The sequence below is a fragment of the Dermacentor variabilis genome, chromosome 1, assembly GCF_050947875.1.
Source record: "Dermacentor variabilis isolate Ectoservices chromosome 1, ASM5094787v1, whole genome shotgun sequence".
Classification (NCBI taxonomy): Eukaryota; Metazoa; Arthropoda; class Arachnida; order Ixodida; family Ixodidae; genus Dermacentor; species Dermacentor variabilis.
Genome location: NC_134568.1, coordinates 114041015 through 114060201, shown reverse-complemented (window position 1 = coordinate 114060201; position 19187 = coordinate 114041015). Strand labels below are relative to the sequence as shown.

The 19187-nt window shown below is 46.7% G+C and overlaps 1 protein-coding gene across 1 annotated transcript in view; it reads left to right on the top strand.

Moving 5' to 3' along the window:
* Positions 1-19187, top strand: part of LOC142583188 (clotting factor B-like) — a 55807-nt gene that overhangs the window by 14517 nt on the left and 22103 nt on the right. Inside the window, exon 2 of the mRNA XM_075693545.1 lies at positions 6795-7043. Coding sequence (XP_075549660.1) covers positions 6795-7043 — 249 coding nt within the window. The remainder of the gene's footprint in view (positions 1-6794; positions 7044-19187) is intronic.

The window sequence follows — 19187 nt, the reverse complement described above, 5'->3', positions numbered from 1 at the left end:
ATGTACAATGTCCAAGGGCAAATAATATAAGCTGCTGAAGCTTGCGGATTATCAAATCCAATGTTTCTGCACTGCATGATTCACGAGAAGGCCCTATGTGGGACCCATGTGGGCCCTATGTGGGAAGTGCGCGAGCATGTAGTGTGTTCTGAATCGTGTTGTTTCAGCTGTTAATTTTATGAAGTCCCATGGGCTTGATCATGACAAGTTCCGTAAATTTCTGAAGGCGAAGGAATCTGAGTTCGTTGACCTAACGCATTGCGCGGCAGTTCAGTGGTTGCGGAAAATTTTCATCTCGTTTCTTTAACCTTACGTAATAAATAAAGTGGTCATTGCACAGAAGGATCGCGTCTATAGCCACTACTCTGAATTTTCTAGTGGCTCTGGAAACTGTCCTGTTTTTGTCGGCTAAACGGACTGCGTAAGCGCACTTTGAAGCTGCAATGAGTGGTGCATCTCATTTGTGGCCTGTACGTGAACGTAAAATGCTTTAGGATAAAACGGTAGCGTTTTAGAAGCAAGTGCAAAATCGAAAGTTGGAGCGTTTTCACTGCTGTTCAAGAATTAGTGTGGATACCAAGGAGGCATTTCGTTTCCTATTTGCGACAAGAATCCTCGGTGATCTGCACATGCACATTTGCGACCCATTCTCTGATGCCACGGAGGAGGAACTACAAATTTTCAAAAATCTGTTTAGCCGCGATGTGGACACACTGCCAGGTTCCTTTCAATTAGAAGCAAAAGAACTTGAAGCCAAAAGACCTTATTTAGGACAGGTACAAAGAAGAAATTATAATGAATTTCTGTATGGCTCCCGAACATAAAGCAATTCACCCGCAGGTGCATGACAATTTTTTGGCGCTAAAGCAAGCTTTCTCCATAAGGAAGAATGTAAAGTTGAGAGGGCTAATTTATCTGACAAACATCTGAGTTCCCTGTCTATTATTGGCTTATCAGGCTTGCCACCATAGTTCACTGAAATAATAAAGTTAAAACATCAGAATCACGACTCACATTAGCCCCCTTCCTACGTCTTCGCAACGGTACGCAATTCACATATATTAAAATACTGTACATTCTGCTTAGTGCCTGGTGCGGTATTTTGCTGTCATCACATGTTTCCCCATTTTAACATATGTTAATATTATGTGAATGTAATGTATATATGTAAATATTTTCTCTCTCCCTTGAATTTTTTGGTTAGAATTCTACTCCACATTTTTTTATTGGCGTAATTATTAACTTTGATATTGTTGCGTGTGGAAAGACACAGACAAAAGAGGCTATTTACAGGCTATTTACACTGGAGCCAGGCAGCCAGGCTGACACTCGCTTGCGCCAAGCGCACCGACCAACTTCGTCGTCGTTCTCGCGGCGGCTCGTTTCTTGAGCATCGCTTGAGCATATCGTAATACTACCCCCCGGCGGCAAAAGCACCGTCACGGTGCTGTTAAATACCCAAGGCGCGTGGAGAGTTGTAGGGCTTGAGTCGGGCGACGGGGACGATATCGTAATGATATTTTTGTTTATCAGCTGCTTGCGTTTTCAATATGTTGCTCTCTGTATGCGTTCTGATTCGTGCAATTCTGATCGTACAGTGTCTGTATATTGTACGTTGCGCTCAGCGGCTCTCATCGATTTCAGCCGAAAATTTAAAGCCTTCATAATTAAAGTAAATTTTCTTTCCGACCTCATGCATGCTCTGCTTCGTGCCTTGCTTCAGTGCGGTCGCACGGTGTCACTGCCGTATGTACCATTTCGATTCATCTCCTGGTCTCTGTGATTATTGCGAAGTCCTTACGTGCTCTAGAAGGCGTTTAAGTATGTTTGATGTGTTTGACGAAAACACAGCTACACATTGTGTTTTTTATGTAATTAGGCAGTTCCCACATAAATCACCTGTAACCGCCTGTCTCAGATTTTCTTTTTATATGTCACTTGAAAACTTGCGATGGAAGCTTTATGTTTAGCGCTTGACAATTCGGTCAATGATCTATAAGTAATTTATTAGTGGATGTCACGCCTAGCTTTTCAACAAGGTTAATCGGTTCAACCGCGCAACATGATTAGCTTAACTTTCCATTCTAAAGTGCCTGTGCGCAGTTGAAGATATCTCATGCAGTGGCTCGTCTTCTTAATGAATAAACTATCTGGTACGGCAGTGATTATTGTTCTTAAATAGCGTACGGCAAACTATATCAAATAAGGTTGCAGGGCTGAGGCCACAGAGAACCAAAATAAAAGGAGGTGACTTTTCAGCGTAACGTTTCCAAGTCTTATTTTATTAAAATAAGCCTGTACTCCAGCTTGCATGAATAGTTTTTTCTGGCAACTCTTGAAAAGTAAACATTCTCAACGATAAAATAGAGCAATACGCAGGACGACAAACCAGAGGAAACATCACGAGCGCTCTCAGTCCTGTGTACTGCGTTATGTTATTCTTGACAATGCCACACCAACTGACCTACGCTTCTACACTACTGAAACGTAAACAGTGTGCGCACAAGTTAATACGGATTCCCAGAAACACAGCAGTTGCGGCAACGACACACCAGCAAAACAAAGGGCCCTTTATAAAGAATGGTGACACTTCCCAGACCACCTCAGTGCCCTGTAGATACCTGCTTCGGGCAGATAGAATGGCGGCGAACATAACCCGGGAAATGAGAACAACCTTTTTTTTTTTTGCCACGACGACTGTTTAATATTATTCCAACTAGACATACCCACGATGACTTAACGTTAAAAGCGAAATTTTAGTCCTAAAACAGTTATTTCGTTTCTTTAGACGTTATGCCTCAAGGTCAATTCAAATAGTAAAGTTAATAAATCATTTGGAAAAGCATGTCGTTTAAGTGGAATAATGTGTTTAGGCACACTACCGTTGATTATGTTTACCAATTGGAAACGCACGTCGATTAACATGAATAAAGTGTTTAACCTGCGGTCAGTATTGTTGATTATTTTTGCGAATTGGAAAAACACGTCGATTAACTTGAATAAAGTGTTTAGTCTATGGTCAGTACCGTTGCTTATGTTTACCAATTTTTGAAAACACGCCGATTAGTTGGAATTAAGTGTTTAGTCTACGTTCAGTGTCGTTACTAATCCTTAGGAATTTATTTTTACTAACATTTATTTAACGCTTTATTGTCCGGCGCTCGACACAACCAGTGGTCTCCAATCCGGCCCTCTGGTCAAACACACTTGGAGATCCCTGCTCTAGACAATGAAAAGGACAGTCCTAGCTAACATTGTCTTTATAACTTTGAAACACTTGGAAACGATTGGCGCTATCCCGCTTGCGTTGTTGCCCCAACCCCTTCCTCCTCTTCTTTATTTTTAAAAGTTTTCTCTTGTTTTAGGAAGGTGAACAAATGCTAGCTGACTCCTGGCACGCTAACCGCAACTTATGTCTCCTTTTTTTTTTTTTTTACGAATAAATTGCTCGCTCTGCCCTACGGTGAACAATGTAATGCGCACAAGTCGTGCTTGCACGAAATCCAATTAAATGAATATGAAAATGTCGAGGTAGAAAGAGGCTTGTGCTCTTTTCCGCGGACGTACAAGAAATCGACTGGCAGGTTGGGACTATTTGACCGGACAACTCCACGGCAGCAGCAAAGCATAACACAGTGGGCCCACGCACACGTCTACAAGGCGCCAGCACGTGCTGTATACGGCGAAAAAAATCACGTAGACGGAGGCCACACAGATGATACGAAGGTCTCCGCAGGTACAGAAACCAATTGCAGGACGCACTTCTAGTGCGGACCCTGGACAGACGTCTTGCTTCACTCGGCTTGGTGCAAATTCCGGGCACGTGGTGACCCGTGCACGCGCCGAATTTCTGACGCTGTGCTGAGGAGTGTGATGCGTCTAAGCGTCTAACTGGACCTGTTCGATTGTACGTCCCTGACAGTCCCGGCCGCCCGAGGCGTGCTTTCAGCCAATGAGCGTCGCGTATGCAACGTCTCGGGCAGTCCGGGACCGTCAGGGACGGATAAGCGAAGAGGCACGCTGACTTTGCTGGCGCAAGGCGTATAGAGGGTTCTTACTGCGACAGCAGTTACGAACCCGAAACTTGGCTTGCTGTATCTGCACCGGTACGCCGTCTTTATCACAAGGCACCTCGTCATCCTCAGCTTCACTCCATGTAGGAAACACTAGCAAACCTTTGCGCAGCAACGCAACTGGGGATCGAACTCCTGTTCCTGCGCGCTAGTGTTCATCTGATGCGAGCGGGACGCATTTAAATGTTACCACAGAGGTATCGCGCAATGTTCCCGTTTGACAATTTGTGCGGGTTGTGTTCCCCACGCCGACTCTGAGAGTGGTGGCGTCTTTGCGTGGATTTCCGAGGCTGCAGAAGGCAATACCGTCGAGAGTTACCCTCGATGGGTCGAGATACCCTCGCATTAAAAAAAAAAGTTCAGTTCGTGTTTTGTCCTGTCTTTCAAGCACTGGCGCATGCCCACTATGGGGGATTGGCTTGCTTCCTACTTCCTTTCCGCCTTGCGTGTTGTTTTCTTTATCTTTTTTTATGCCACTGTTTCTTTCAAGATGCGAATGTGTACCAACTGGTCCAGTTTTCTATACCTTTGAGGCCGTCTATATATACTTTATAGCGGTCGAAGACGAAGCATGAGAAAGTTTTGCGCATCGCAAAGAAATAGTACCCTGGAATTCTATTCCGAAAACTAGGCATTCTTGGGGCATCTACATTGGTTTTTCTACAAAGGAACGTAAGCATGGCCGTCTGCGTGTTCCTTTGTGACACAAGGAGAATACCTGTTTAGTTTACTGATTTATTATTTATTAATCTATGAACTACTAATTTAAATTGATTAAAATTTATTACCTTCTACTTTGGTCTCCCTTTCAAAAGCACACGTTCTCCTCTAAAAAAAAAAGAAAGAAGTCTCTAACAGTAGTATTTGTCTGTACTTTAATTCATTTACTGTTCCCTCACGTACTTGCTCCCTCAAGCTTTCTGCCCCTTCCCCACCCGTACAACCGCCGGCTCCTTGGCCAATTTCCCGTAGTGGGTGCATGACATAATAGGAAGCAAGCAAATAGTTCTGGATAAGAAGGTGGTGCCACTGTGATTAGAATCACTGGTCTGCGACTTTGTTTTCTTCGTCAGACGTCTTGGTAATCTTGGAACGCGCAATGGGTAAGACGTTCTCTCATCTCAGCAAAGCTTTTTATAGATGGAACCAACTTGGGTGCACAGAGCCCTGGCACTACGCTGATTGCATGCATATTCAAAGAGGGGGGGTGGGCACCGGGAAGCGAGTAGTGGCGCATCTCGAGTTCATGCATTTGTCATTTTACGCTTCGGGATCAAAACAGTGGGCCATTAAAGCGCCCGCGAGCCCCATCTTCTAAGCATGCCTTATATATATATATATATATATATATATATATATATATATATATATATATATATATATATATATATATATATATATATATATATATATATATATATATATATATATATATATATATATATATATATATATATATATATATATAGTCGATTACTTTGTGGCTTAGCATGAAACAAACTACAGCTTAATATACAGGATGTCCCAGCTAACTTTAGGTAGAGTTTAAAATATGCGAATGCCACGTAGCTGGGCAGAACGTGTACAGAAGCCCGCAAATGCACGCAATATTGCCGCTGGCCGCTCGAGGCACTTTGCGTGTATTTGCGGGCTTCTTTCACACTCGGAAAAACACTTTTATATGGCACGCATTGAGCAACAGAAAACTGTATCGGGAATTTTTCATGTCGCTCTACAATTTTCTCCTTGACACTTTTCATCTAATTATAATACTTGAGGAGTTGATTATGTAATTAAGACTAATTGTCTAATTAGGCGATACGAACAAAATAATTTGAGTATCTCCAAGCGAGGGCATACAACATTAACTTGGTTCAGTTCAGCTACGTGGCATTCACATACTTTTAACTCCGGGTAAAGTTAGCTGGGACACCCTGTATATAGGGTTACTATTCTTTGCACGGGTGCTTGAAGCATCAGGTGTAACCTAGGACGGCGGGCTTGTAACATTTTTTGAGACAACGCGCTGTTTTGAGCAAGCTGGGCACTGTTTACTCTAGAATCAAGCCAAACAGCGCTTAAAAGCAGAGTGTAACACTAGTGTGAAGGACACCCTTCGCATCGGTTCAATTCCTTCTCCACGCGCTTACCTTCTTGTTTTCTTAGTGCAAATGTTGAAACAATGGTGCTATTGAAGCGCTGATTGCAAATTAACGGCGGACGCTCGCTTCTCGCGAGATCGATCCTAGAACCTGAGTTGGATTCCTGCTCCCACTCTCATTTTTATTCCAACGGCTTTTTCTTAAATTACATGAGAGCGAGCTGCGTTTGCCGCTTTGCTTGATATTAAAAAAAAGAAAAGAAAAGCTTGCGGGCGCATTCACAGCGCTGCAAATATGTACGTTTCGCATCGTGCGCGCCATGGCGTCTTACGAAGGTGTGACGCGGCGCCACCCATGGTGCCTTATATCACATGACGTTTTAAGGAACACCCCGTGTGCGAGGTCACTTGCAGCGATGGGAGTGAGAGAAAACGTTGCTTGGCCAGAAGGAGCCTATTTCGAGCACTCAAGCGTGCGCTTGCAAGCATGACCAACGTAACTAGGGCGGAATTGCGAAGCGTATACAGTCTTCACTTTTGTAGAGTGCTTCTGCATGGAAACGTCCGCGTAAAACAGGGCTTGTAGGACTCATGCAGCAAACGAGATACTTGATGCGCAGGATCGCCCACCGAGCGGAGCAAGTACTTGCCTATCGTGTTTCCGGAGGAAAAGCCGCCGTGTCCTACTGGCCTCGTGTGCCGGGACATCACGCTTTGCTCGTCGGCCATCAACCAGGTGCGCAGCGGTGGCAGGCCCACCATCTGCGGCTGGAACCGACATGTGGCCAAGGTGTGCTGCCCGCAGGACTCCCGGGTCGGCACGGGTCGACCTTACACACCAGAGTTCATTGCTTTCCGAAGGCCGTCGGGTGAGTAGTTCGGAAGGCATCTTCGCACTCGCCGCGCCAATGCCAAAAATCACTTGCGAAAGAAAGACTTTGTCAATTCGGCCCCATGGTTTTCGCGTGAACATTGAGTTTGCTTCGCTATACGTTAAATTTTGCGCGCTTCATAGTTGAGTCGCATTATGTACACATTGCCCGCAAGGTGGCAGTCCCACTATGCAGCAGTGCAGCCGGGATTATATGCATCTTGGTATATGAATGTGGCTTAGTAACGGGTTCTTCAGGGATCGCGGGGTAATCTATACGCCGATAGCTTTTTTTCACCCACTTGCCGAGTGCCTTGAACGATACTGACAGAGTATTTTGCCTGATCAAATGCAACCAAGGGCTTGACGATACGATGGGATCTATCTGTACTAAGCTTATGTTTGTGCAACGACGCAATGCATATGAGAAGACTCAATAACGCACATTTTCACTTTCAGATTTGGTGTCATACTCTAAATGTGAAATTTCTGGCGCCAGCACTCTGCTGGCGCCTTTCCGGTAGGCACCAAAATCTGGTATTTCGGCTTGTATTCTACTTCTAATTTTGACTCATTGAGAAGACACTGAGGTGATTTTCGTTTCGCCACCGCATACCAAGGGCCCCTGAAATTCGTTGCATAACCCAGTGAACACTGGAACACTGGCAGTACGGTGAACGCTGGCTCTCTCATCTCAGTCGTCGAACATTGCAAACTCGTCCAAATGACGTTTACTCCAGACTGGGGTTGTTAAATGTGAGGCCCCATCGAATGCGAGCTTGCGTTCCCGACTCGACTGAACTGAGCCTCGGCTTCGCATTATTCGCAGAGTTCACGACGAGGAGAGCTATTTCAAGAAGCGTGCGCTTGCGAAGGAACGTGGAAGGCGCTCGTGCGTCCGAAGTGTCGCACATCCTGCGCCGGAAACGCGCACCTCAGAGCTCGTGATTTCCGATGCAGTAAGCTGGTCAACGGGAACGTCCCCTGTTGTTTCCCGGGAAGGAGCACCGTGGTGGTCAGCAATGACGGCGCTCGCTATGCCGGAAGACCACCCATTGGAAGCACGTATAAAGGCTAAAACAATCTCGCCAGTTTAATGAGAAGCACTTAAGAAATGTCCAATGACAGAAGGAAGCGACGTCCAGTTAGGGCACATTGGGAAAGTCAATGATAGGAACTCTTTACTTGATCAGCTGATAAATGGAAGGTTTTTTTTATTTTATTTTAGGAAATACTTGGTGGCGATTCAGGATTCAGAAAGCCGGCTAGATTATACTGTAGGTATTATTGCGCATAATGGTTCACCTCTGCGAGAAACGTGAAAGACAGAAGTTCTCAGAGCTTTGCAGGGTCCTGCACGTGTCAGACCCAATTCATGAGTACCGCTGGGTGCCGGTATTTGATCATTACCAGTCTTTTCCCCCTGAATAATTTTGAACGCCTCCATGTGCGCATATATGTGTGTGTACGTGCGCGTGAGCGTGCTACGCGGAGGCGCATCCTACAGTCTTTGGAAAAAATACGCAAGCCACATCGAGCGTGACCGGAGCAGGTCCGGGCACGCGCGTAATGTAGTAACTGCGGACCAGCGTGTGTTTAGCGGGATGGTAGATGTGCAAAATGCATGCGCACGAAGCTAAAGGACACGTTGCGTTATTGCGAATGCTCACTGCATAAGGCAGACAATAACGTGCTGTGCTTGCACCCTTTACATAACTCTACGCAAGTTTGTACAAGTAAGCACTATGATTAACTCCATTGAGTTGACCACTAATGTCCCCATTTTGTTCTCGAGGTCATAAGTTATCTTTGTAACTAAGGGAGAGAAAAATCGAAGCTACCGTGCAGTAGACGCACGCACAGACACCCAGGCTGCAGAACTCCTGCCCATGCAATACTGATGCGACGCGCTTGACGCCCGCGGCACCAGACGGCGGTGCGCGTGTCCTTTTCCTCTTATGAAGCTGCGGTTCGCGCGCGTTGAACTGGTTTCTTCAGCCTCTGCACAGGCCAGCATGGGAGCTACAAAAGTCAACTGCCCTCCCCTGCTTCGTCGCTAGTTCTTTTGCGAAGAAAAGCCTGCTCTCCTGCGGAAGTGGTTTTCTTTATTTTCCGCACACGTTCCCCGGGGTTTCGTCACCGATGGGGGAATCGCCGAAGCTCGAGTCAGCGCGGTATTTTCTTTTCTTGTTCAAGGCCGTCGCGAAAGGCCGCCGCTGGGCTGCCGTGCTCTGTCGCCAAGAGTGGAGCGAACAGCGTCACAAGAACTTATCAGACACGCTCCGTCGGCCAGGGAACGTGCGCCGAATAATATGAGTCGACAGCAGGCCGCTGAAATGTAAGCTGCCTAGGATAGTCAGACGCTAAACATGATGTAATTATTGCAAATGAATCCAAGCGTTCCATGTGTTCTTTGCTGGCTACAGTTCACTTCCTGTGTTAAGTGCTTTCGAGAAGCCATGACCACCACCCGAGAAGCCGTCAACGAGGCAATCTGGCTCCGCGCATTAGTTTATCGCAGTGTTGTATCGGCCAAATGTGTTTCTTGTTGATTTACACACCTCAAGTTCGCATCGAGGCTTGGGCAGCCGCTTTTGTATTTGGCGCTCACTGCGAAAGCGCACCCATTAGTTCGATTTTGGTGAACATTTAAGGACGTTAAGTTGTATGTCACTGAAAGTGGTCCCGGAGAGCTGCAGTGTGGTCATCCTCATAGTCGCAGTGCCTTACCTTGGAACGTAACAGCGTAATATACAGGGTGTTCCAATTATCGGGCACCAAGATTTTAAAATATGTACGTGTCACGTAGCTCTACAGAACCAAGCTAATGTTGTTTGCCGTCGCTTGGAGATACTCAAATTATTTTTCGCATTCCGCCTAATTACATAGTTAGTCTTAATTCATTACTCAACTTCTGAAATATTATAATTAGATTAAAAGTGTCAGTGAGAAAATTGTAGGGCAACATGACAAAATTCAGACGTCATTCCACTCTGTGAAGGTGGATGACCAGCGGAGCTGTATATATGGTGATAAATATGTTGATTATATATATGTAGATTGAAAATAAAAGACACATACCACAATGAATTTCGGTTTTTCATGATTTTGTTTTGTTTTTGTTGCTTTATTAAATTGCATACTCAATGCTTTCTTCATTTTTAACCTTCTTTTGTTTGCTTTTTCTGGATGTATTATTTGGTCACCAAGGTGACTATCGCTTTATGATGACTATTATATACAGCCAGTGGCTCTGTGGCGACACTGGAAAGGTTCTTGGCCAACGTGAAGTCTATATACGACGGATGACGCGTCGTGGGCACACTGATGTTTGCGTAACATTGAATGCCGAACCTTTCCAAGAGAAACGCCACGAACCACCATCCGTCTGGCCGAGACACGTCTATGTTGAAATCGCCCCCAATTACAATGGGAGTGGAGTCGGTAGGGGTGATCCAACCAAAGGTTGGCGTTTGCGGCACGATCTGCCTCCGTATTACGTGCTGCCCACCGTCGCCGCGGACATTCCCGCTTCTGTTCACGACGGTGTTCTTCGTAGGCTCGCTGTTCTTCCGCAGTCCACACAGCACGCCGCCTACCCATTGTAGGGGCGGAAGGGAGAACTGAGATGGGGCTGCGTCGTTTGCATATATAGAGCCCGGGACGTCAAACCGCAATCCATACTAAACATTGTCTATTCCGGTTTTATTTTTTACAGCGAAAGCTGTATATGGCTAACCTTCCGTAGTTTTTTCGTCGTCCGGCAACAGAAACAGACTCAGCAATTTCTAACACAATGGGCTGCAGTGTTTGCTTTGTGTGTGACCACGCACGGGTGCAGTGCGGCGGCGCAGATGTCAAAATGCGCAACAGATTAGAACGCTCGCCGTAAACAATAGCGCGACGTCAATGTTATCGCAGTATATATGCAGGAGAGGTATCGGCGCTAAAATCAGCTGCGTTATCGATGATGCGGACAGGTATAGTTAGTACACCCGAAGAACAACATGGGTACGAGGGGCGCCGGAGGGAACAGCAACGAGAATGTAAACGGCGCCGGCGCGAAACGACTACCGACGAAGAACGTTCCCGCGATGCTGAACGAAAACGAGAGTCGCGAACCCGGGCACCTCCGACCTAGCGACGACACCAGACTCTCAACGTAAAAAATGACAACCATTCCACTCTGTGAAGATGGAATGACAGCGAAAGCACTTTGCTTTCCGTTTGAGAGCTTTGACTGTCGTCAGCTTTCGCTGCCGTTCCATCTTCACAGAGTGGAATGGTTGTCATTTTTTTATTGCGATATTTCTTTTATCGCTGTACGTTTTGACACTTCTCGTGATTAAACGCAGCTGGGGCATACCCGACGATACGCTTTTGCTATATGCTTTAGACCTTTTAGCTATGGGGTGGCCGACATCTATTTTCTTTCGCCCACAAACCGTCAGAACCTAGCGTATAACAGCTCCGCTGTAAAACTGCCGTTACAGTTTCCTGTTTCCCAATACGGACTACATAAATGTGTTTTTTTTTCCGAGCGTGATAGAAGCCCGCGAATACACGCAAAATGCCTCGAGCGGCCAGTCGCGCGGCAATTTTGTGTGTATTTTCGGGCTTCTTTCACGCTCGTAAAAACACATCTATGTAGCACGTATTGGGCAAGAGCAAGACTGTATCGGCAGTTTTTCATATTGCTTTACAATTTTATATTGACACTTTTAATCTAATTATAATATTTGAAGTTGATTAGTTAATTAAGCCTAATTATGTAGTTAGGTGGAATGCAAAATCTGAATATTGCCAAGCGACGGCAAACAACATTACCGAAACATTACGAAACACGTATTCAACTAATAAAACAATTCGCTAATTTAGTTCCTTATTAATTACTTTGCGGTACATATTCCTATTTACGAATTGTAGCCGATGAGCTTGCAAGACGTATCCACTTCAAGTGAATCTCCAGGATAACACCAGTTTCGAGGTATTATTTCCCATAGTGTGGGACGAAGTACATGGTCGTTCCAGTTAATTTCGTGCTTCAATGCATAAAAGAGTGTTTCCTTAAAGAAAGTAATTAGAACAACCGCGAATGTTTATGGCGAGTAAGATTGCGCATATCTTCAAGCTGGCGTCATTCTGGAAATTCATTCCAACTCGATAGGCCTTGAAAACTCACCGAATTGAATTAGTAAATTGCAATATGTGCCGTAAAGAGGTTAATTAAGAAGTTACTTTCACAATTTTTAAGATTATTTGAATGTAGCTTTCGATTTCTCGTGCAAGTAATGTCCACCTCTCTGAATAATCTAGCTCAAGGCGTATACAATTACGCTATCTACTGCAGGTGATTTTTAAAAGTTCCGGAAAGCTTTAAAATGATCAGCCCGCATATGGTAAATAAAAAAATAAAGGTTGTGGCCTTTCCCATGCTTACTATGTGGACTTCTTGCAGTAAACAACTCTTACGTGCGTAAGGGGGAATTCTGTTTGCTCACGTGGCACCTATTTAACGTGGCTAGACCTTTATGAGACCTATTTATGGGAGGGAGACAGGTTCCATGTGTTGATGGTGCACGTTGAAAAAAGATAATTACCCGAATACAAAAAGTTAGGCCGCCGATGAGTGCTACATGGCATTCTTCTGGGAACCTGGTCTGCTTCGATTGTATAAAAAGTTTCAATAAAGAAAAATGGAGAGTGCTATGCTAAGGATTGCCCTCCTACCTCACACCTTTCTATAGAAATTCTTGCCCGGAAAGAGCGCCGCGATAAAGTGCGCTTGCGCCTATCTTTTCGCCGTTTCTATAACGGGCAAACGAGCCCATGCTTTCACGCTGATATACAAACGTAAGTGTATGTACATTAAACATTCACAGAGGCCACTGCGAAGAGGCAGGTGTAGCGATCAGTTCTGCGTGTGCTCGCCGTGATGAGCATGCAATAATATGCAGCCTTGTAGGGCATCTTTAGTCGTCGTCAGAACCGGGCAGCGTTGTACGTGTCCGTCGTCCCAGTTGAACGGCGGCCAGTTTATTTGCCGACGTCAGCAGGTGGGCGCGATTATGGCATCCGCTTCCTCGCGCTGCACATTTCGTCGCCACGCTCGGCCGCCGTCGCCGCCACTGATAGGAAGCGCTGCCGGCCAGCGAGAAAAGGAGGCGACTAAGCTGTATAGGTTTGCGCTGAGCCCACGACGGCGGATCCAACAGTCAGGCACGCGTTTTGTTGTTTCCTGCAGGGAACTCTTCGAGAGGAAACGCGCTTGTATGTGGCCCCTCTACCTGGCGACGTCGTGGACGGCGAAAATGGCCAGAGGAGAGCCGGCGAGCGCTGCACGCCCATAGCGCTTCCAAGGTCGTACGGCCACGACCACCGCAGCGGCGGCGGCTCGATTTGCTCGGCCAGAAAGACAAAACACGAGCGGGGTATAAACGGAAAAAACCGCGGCACGCGACGCGCGTGATAACGCCAATCCGCGCTCACTGAAGGACGAGGGATACTCCGGTTTCTCACAATCTAGTGTGTGTGTGTGTGTGTGTGGTCATACATACATACATACATACATACATACATACATACATACATACATACATACATACATACATACATACATACATACATACATACATACATACATACATACATACGTACGTACGTACGTACGTACTTACGTATGTACATACATACATACATACATACATACATACATACATACATACATACATACATGCATACATACATACATACATACATACATACACACATACATTGTTAGGAATGGCCGGACGGGGGGTGGCAACGTGCCATCTATTTCAGCCCGCTGCACGTGTTCCAATTCAACCAGACGGGACGCACTTCAGAGAACTGCGGATAACCGGCAGCCACGTGGCGCGGGGTCAGCTCAGGAATGTGCTACCCGGCGTGCCACCCGGGACGGAGCAGAGTTCTACGAAGCCCCTCTGACGTCGCCGCCGGACCTTTACGCCTGTGTGTGTGTGTGCGGCACTGAAACCTGTGCAACACGTGTATGTGAGCCCGCCTTCTCCAAAAGGGCCGGTCATCTTCGGTGACGTCGAATGGTGACGTCGAACGATGACTGGACGAACGTTTCCGTTCGCTTGGAATCAAGGGGGGACCAGTGCTTATAAGCAGCGATTGTCGGCTGCTAGGGTGTGCTCGTCGTCGGGAGCTGAGTGCTCGTTGTCATGCTAGAAATGTACTCGTGAGCTGTGTGCTCGTAAGCTGTTTGCTGTATGTTAGTCTTGCGGCCTCCATATGGGAGTCACGCTAGACTGTCGATGTATGTCTTGTCTAAGATGTAAATAGTGTAAATAAATCCTGTTCACCGAGTTCCTCTCTACGACCTTCAACTCCTTCGAATGGTGGCAGCGGCGAGGTCGTCCGATGGCTCCTACATCTGGTTGACAGCGGTAGGATCGTCCGGCAGCTCTTACAACTGGTGGCAGCGGTGGGATCGGCCTACGGCTCGTAAATCGGCCTACGACTCGGGAGACAGCAACGGCAGCTGACGGACGTTGGTACATGGTGACCGACCGGCATCCTGATCAAGTTGGAGGCGACTTGGGATTGACCACCTCTTGCAACTGACTGGATACGGCGGGGAAGAACTGGTGATATGGTGCTGCTTCAGTGGGTAAGCGTTTGGTTTTGGCTGTAAGATTTACCAGGCTTCAATTTCTCTGTGTTTTTGGATTTGATTCGCTGGGGATCTTTTTACTTGTATTCTGATTTGCGTGGGTATCGCAGCAAGTATTGTGTGACAGCAGAGCCAAAGCTTAACGTAGCGACCATGGTCCTAATGAGTTTGACGGGAGCTGACCTGTTGTGGTTGTGTGAAGAGCTCGAGGTAGACGTAGAGAAGGACTTAAAGGAATCAGAGATTCGTAAAACCATTCTGGAAAGTGACAATGATTTGAAATTCATAGAACAAATTGGCCAATGAATTCTAAGCAAAAGACAGGAACAGGAATCAATTAAGCAAGAGCGCCAGCGAAAACGCCAAGAGCGTGAGCAAAAACGGCAAGAGGTTGAAAAGGAAATGGCAGCAGTGAAGAAACAGATACAGGATTTGCAGCAGTTAAACGCACGAGGAGAACAGCGGCTTGAGAAATCTGTAGGCTGGATGCAGCGAAAGTGGGAAGAAGTAGATAGTAGATTTCAGACGAAAGCCGAGAGAAGGAGTAGTACCTGTGAGAGTAGCAGCACGTTCATAGGTGAACTCGAAGTGCTAGCAGCTAACGATGCCGTAGTGGCAGCAGAGGCCGTTAAAGGGCAGAGTGAGAGCGACGAGGTGCTGTGCCAACAGAGGACTGTAGAGACAGCTAGGCCAGCTGCGAACAAATTGGCACAGTTACCGCGCGTGTGCGTCGCATCTCATGGTATCGAGGTCGTCAGCGAGGTACAGGGTACTGTTGACACGACGACGAGCACCCATGTCGAGTCAGATCTGCGTGCCGAAGTGATGTGCGAGCTGGACGATGCAGTTGATAGTAGTTCTCAGGATGGCGAGCTCCGTAGCTCAAGAGAAGACAACTGCATTGTTCAGGGATCGGTGCGGCTCTCCGCCAGTCTAGTTAGCCAAGAGAGGGGTGATTTAGTTATTAATCACTCAGACTGCGGGTAAGAGACCGATCCGGGCCGAAGAAATGTGTACCGGCCAGCACGAGGCGCGAGAAGACGGCATGAAAGGAAATGCAAAGAGAAAGCGCCGTAAAAAGAAGAGCAGTAAAGACCGAAAGACGCTGAATAATGTAGCGTCGCCAAAGACGGCGATAGACCCAAAAGGGCAGGGCGCGAGAAAAAGAAAAGTGCGGTCGTCGTTGACGACGTGGGCGCATCAAAAACGTTCGGGCCACCGGCCAAAAAGTGACCGAGAAGCATGTTCTGCACGGACGCAGACACAGGGCACGGGGCAGCTACGTTCCTTGTCGGTCCGTCGTTTCTTTCCGAAGTTCAGCGTGTAGTACAAAGAAGCGCAAGGTGGCAGGACGAGACGAAGTGATAGGGAGTAGCGACGCGGTTAATCGAGTTCGTGTTGAAAACAGGGCGCCAGGACGCAAATTGGCAGGAGAGACTAACGTCTTGGGGGAGCTGATAGTGAGTCAGCCCTTTTGTTGTTCCTCGGTAGCCAGAATAACTTTCGAACCGCGATCGCCTCGAGTACGGCTCAAAAGTATGAGTCAGTCAAAAACGTTTGGAACGGGAGGCCAAGAGAGCTTCCGTAAAAGTGAAAGGTGTTGTTTTGTTTTATTTTTGAGCATTTGGAAAATATCGCGATTTAAGACTACAGTTTCTTTCAGTATGTAAGGGTATGAGCTTTGTTTATGATTTGTTTGAGTAGCTCTGAGAGTTGAAAGACGCGTTTTAAGTAAACCTGTAGTTTAGCGAGTTGTTAGTTGAGTAAATAGGTTTTCCTTTTCTTTTGTTTGTGTAAGTAACGTGAGTGTCAAGGTTATCGGTGAGAGGCCTAAAGTAGCGCGCGTGTGTTTTAGTTAACCTTCTTTTTTTTATAAGCGTTTCTTTATTTTCTAAGGTTGACCGCGTAGGTTTTCAGTAAGTGCATCATTTGCACTGAGAAGAGCTCTTAGGTCCATTAGCGCGTGTCCTGTGCGGATGGAAGGAAGCAGAAGGTTTATGACTGGGTAGCTCGTGTGTGTCGAGGGCAGCCGTATTCTGACTTCTCTAGTACGCGTGCGTAGAGCTAGTTAGTAAAAGACACATTTGTTCAAAGGTTCCTCTGTGTTGCGTAAGTTACGCAAGTTTGGTTGTTTGTTTAAGAAACGTGTCCTGTGTGGATTAAAGGAGCAAATGTGAGTAAGCGTCGCAAGCACGCGTTTGGAATAGAGACCACAAAGCTAGCGCGATTGTATTTACGTACCTGTGGAGTTGGCCAGACGGTTCAGTGGCAGCAGTACATGAGATAAGTACGCCACTGTGATAGGATAAGAACAGGCTGTTCGCGAAGTTAGGCTGCTTAAGTTATGTTTTGGTATTGGTGTTTGAGAGCCTTCGGTTTAATTCTGCGTAAACCTTTGCTCTTGTGCAGCGCGACGGTCGGGTTTGGTCGAACTCAAGGGGAACGTGAACGCTCGCTTTGGCGGCACGAAATTTTGGGGCAAAATTTGGGATTCCCAGTTGAGTGACCTGCATTGAAATTGTAATAAGAAGCCTGGTAGGTTAACAGTTAATTCCGGGCGTTTGAACGCTGAGCGGTATTGCGTTGCCGGGTTGACTCTTCTGTGTCAGTTGTTGTGAGATGGTTGAAGGCATTCCAAGTACGCAGAGTTTGCAGAGAGCAAAGCCATCGTCTTGCTCGCCAGCCATTCTCTTCCTGACAAGCGGTTGCCAGCACTGGCCAGGCGAGATTTTCTGGGCCATGGAGGAGCTGTTAGGAATGGCCGGACGGGGTGGCAACGTGCCAGCTATTTTCGCCCGCTGCACGTGTTCCAATCCAACCAGACGGGGCGCACTACAGAGAACTGCGGATAACCGGCAGCCACGTGGCGCGGGGTCAGCTCAGGAATGTGCTACCCGGCGTGCCACCCGGGTCGGAGCAGAGTTCTACGAAGCCCCTCTGACGTCGCCTCCGGACCTTTACGCCTGTGTGTGTGTGCGGCACTGAAACCTGTGCAACACGTGTATGTGAGCGCGCCTCCTCCAAAAGGGCGGGTCATCTTTGGTGACGTCGAACGGTGACGTCGAACGTTTACTGGACGAACGTTTCCGTCCGCTTGGAATCAACGTGGGGACCAAGTGCTCATAAGCAGCGATTGTCGGCTGCTAGGGTGTGCTCGTCGTCGGGAGCTGAGTGCTCGTTGTCATGCTAGAAATGTACTCGTGAGCTGTGTGCTCGTAAGCTGTGTGCTGTATGTTAGTCTTGCGGGCTCCATATGGGAGTCATGCTAGACTGTCGATGTATGTCTTGTCTAAGATGTAAATAGTGTAAATAAATCCTGTGCACCGAGTTCCTCTCTACGACCTTCAACTCCTTCAAATGGTGGCAGCGGCGAGGTTGTCCGACGACTCCTACACCTGGTTGACAGCGCTAGGATCGTCCGGCAACTCTTACAACATACATACATACATACATACATACATACATACATACATACATACATACATACATACATACATACATACATACATACATACATACATACATACATACATACATACATACATACATACATACATACATACATCATAAGAAGCCAACAAAGAAAGACACTAAGGACAAGGACAACATAGGGGATATTACTTGTGATTGCCATCTGAGTTAAATAAATGATAAAGTAATGGAAGATGAAAGTGGATGAAAAAAACAACTGGCCGCAGGTGGTATACGAACCCACGTCTTCGCATTGCGCGTGCGATGCTCTTACCGACACAGCTACCGCGGCGCCGTTTTCCCATTTACTTCTGGGTTATTTATGTTTTACTACTGGAACTAACCCTGGGAGTGTTAGCGAGCACCACCACTAACACCCCAGGGTTAGTTCTAGTAGTAAAGCATAAGTACCCCAGAAAGTGGATGGGAAAACGGCTCCGCGGAAGCTCAACTGGTAAGAGCATCGCACGCGCAATGCTAAGACGTGGGTTCGTATCCCACCTGCGGCCAGTTGTTTTTTTTCATCCACTTTCATTTTTCATTAATTTATCATTTATTTAACTCACACAGCAAGTACAAGTAATTTATCCTATGTTGTTCTTGGTGTCTTTGTTGGCTTCTTATGATATGATTATTAAAAATCGGGCCCCCCGGTTCCCTTTCTTCTCGTTCACACACACACACACACACACACACACACACACACACACACACACACACACACACACACACACACACACACACACACACACACACACACACACACACACACACACACACACACACACACACACACACACACACACACACACACACACGCACACACACACACACACACATATATATATATATATATATATATATATATATATATATAAAGAGAGAGAGAGAGAGAGAGTAAAGGTGTTTATTAGTCACCTGCGTTTACGCCGACCGTCAGAGCGGAGCACGGAATCTGAGCACGAGCGGCGTTCCGCGACCAAAAGCGCTGGAGAGGATGGCCCACTA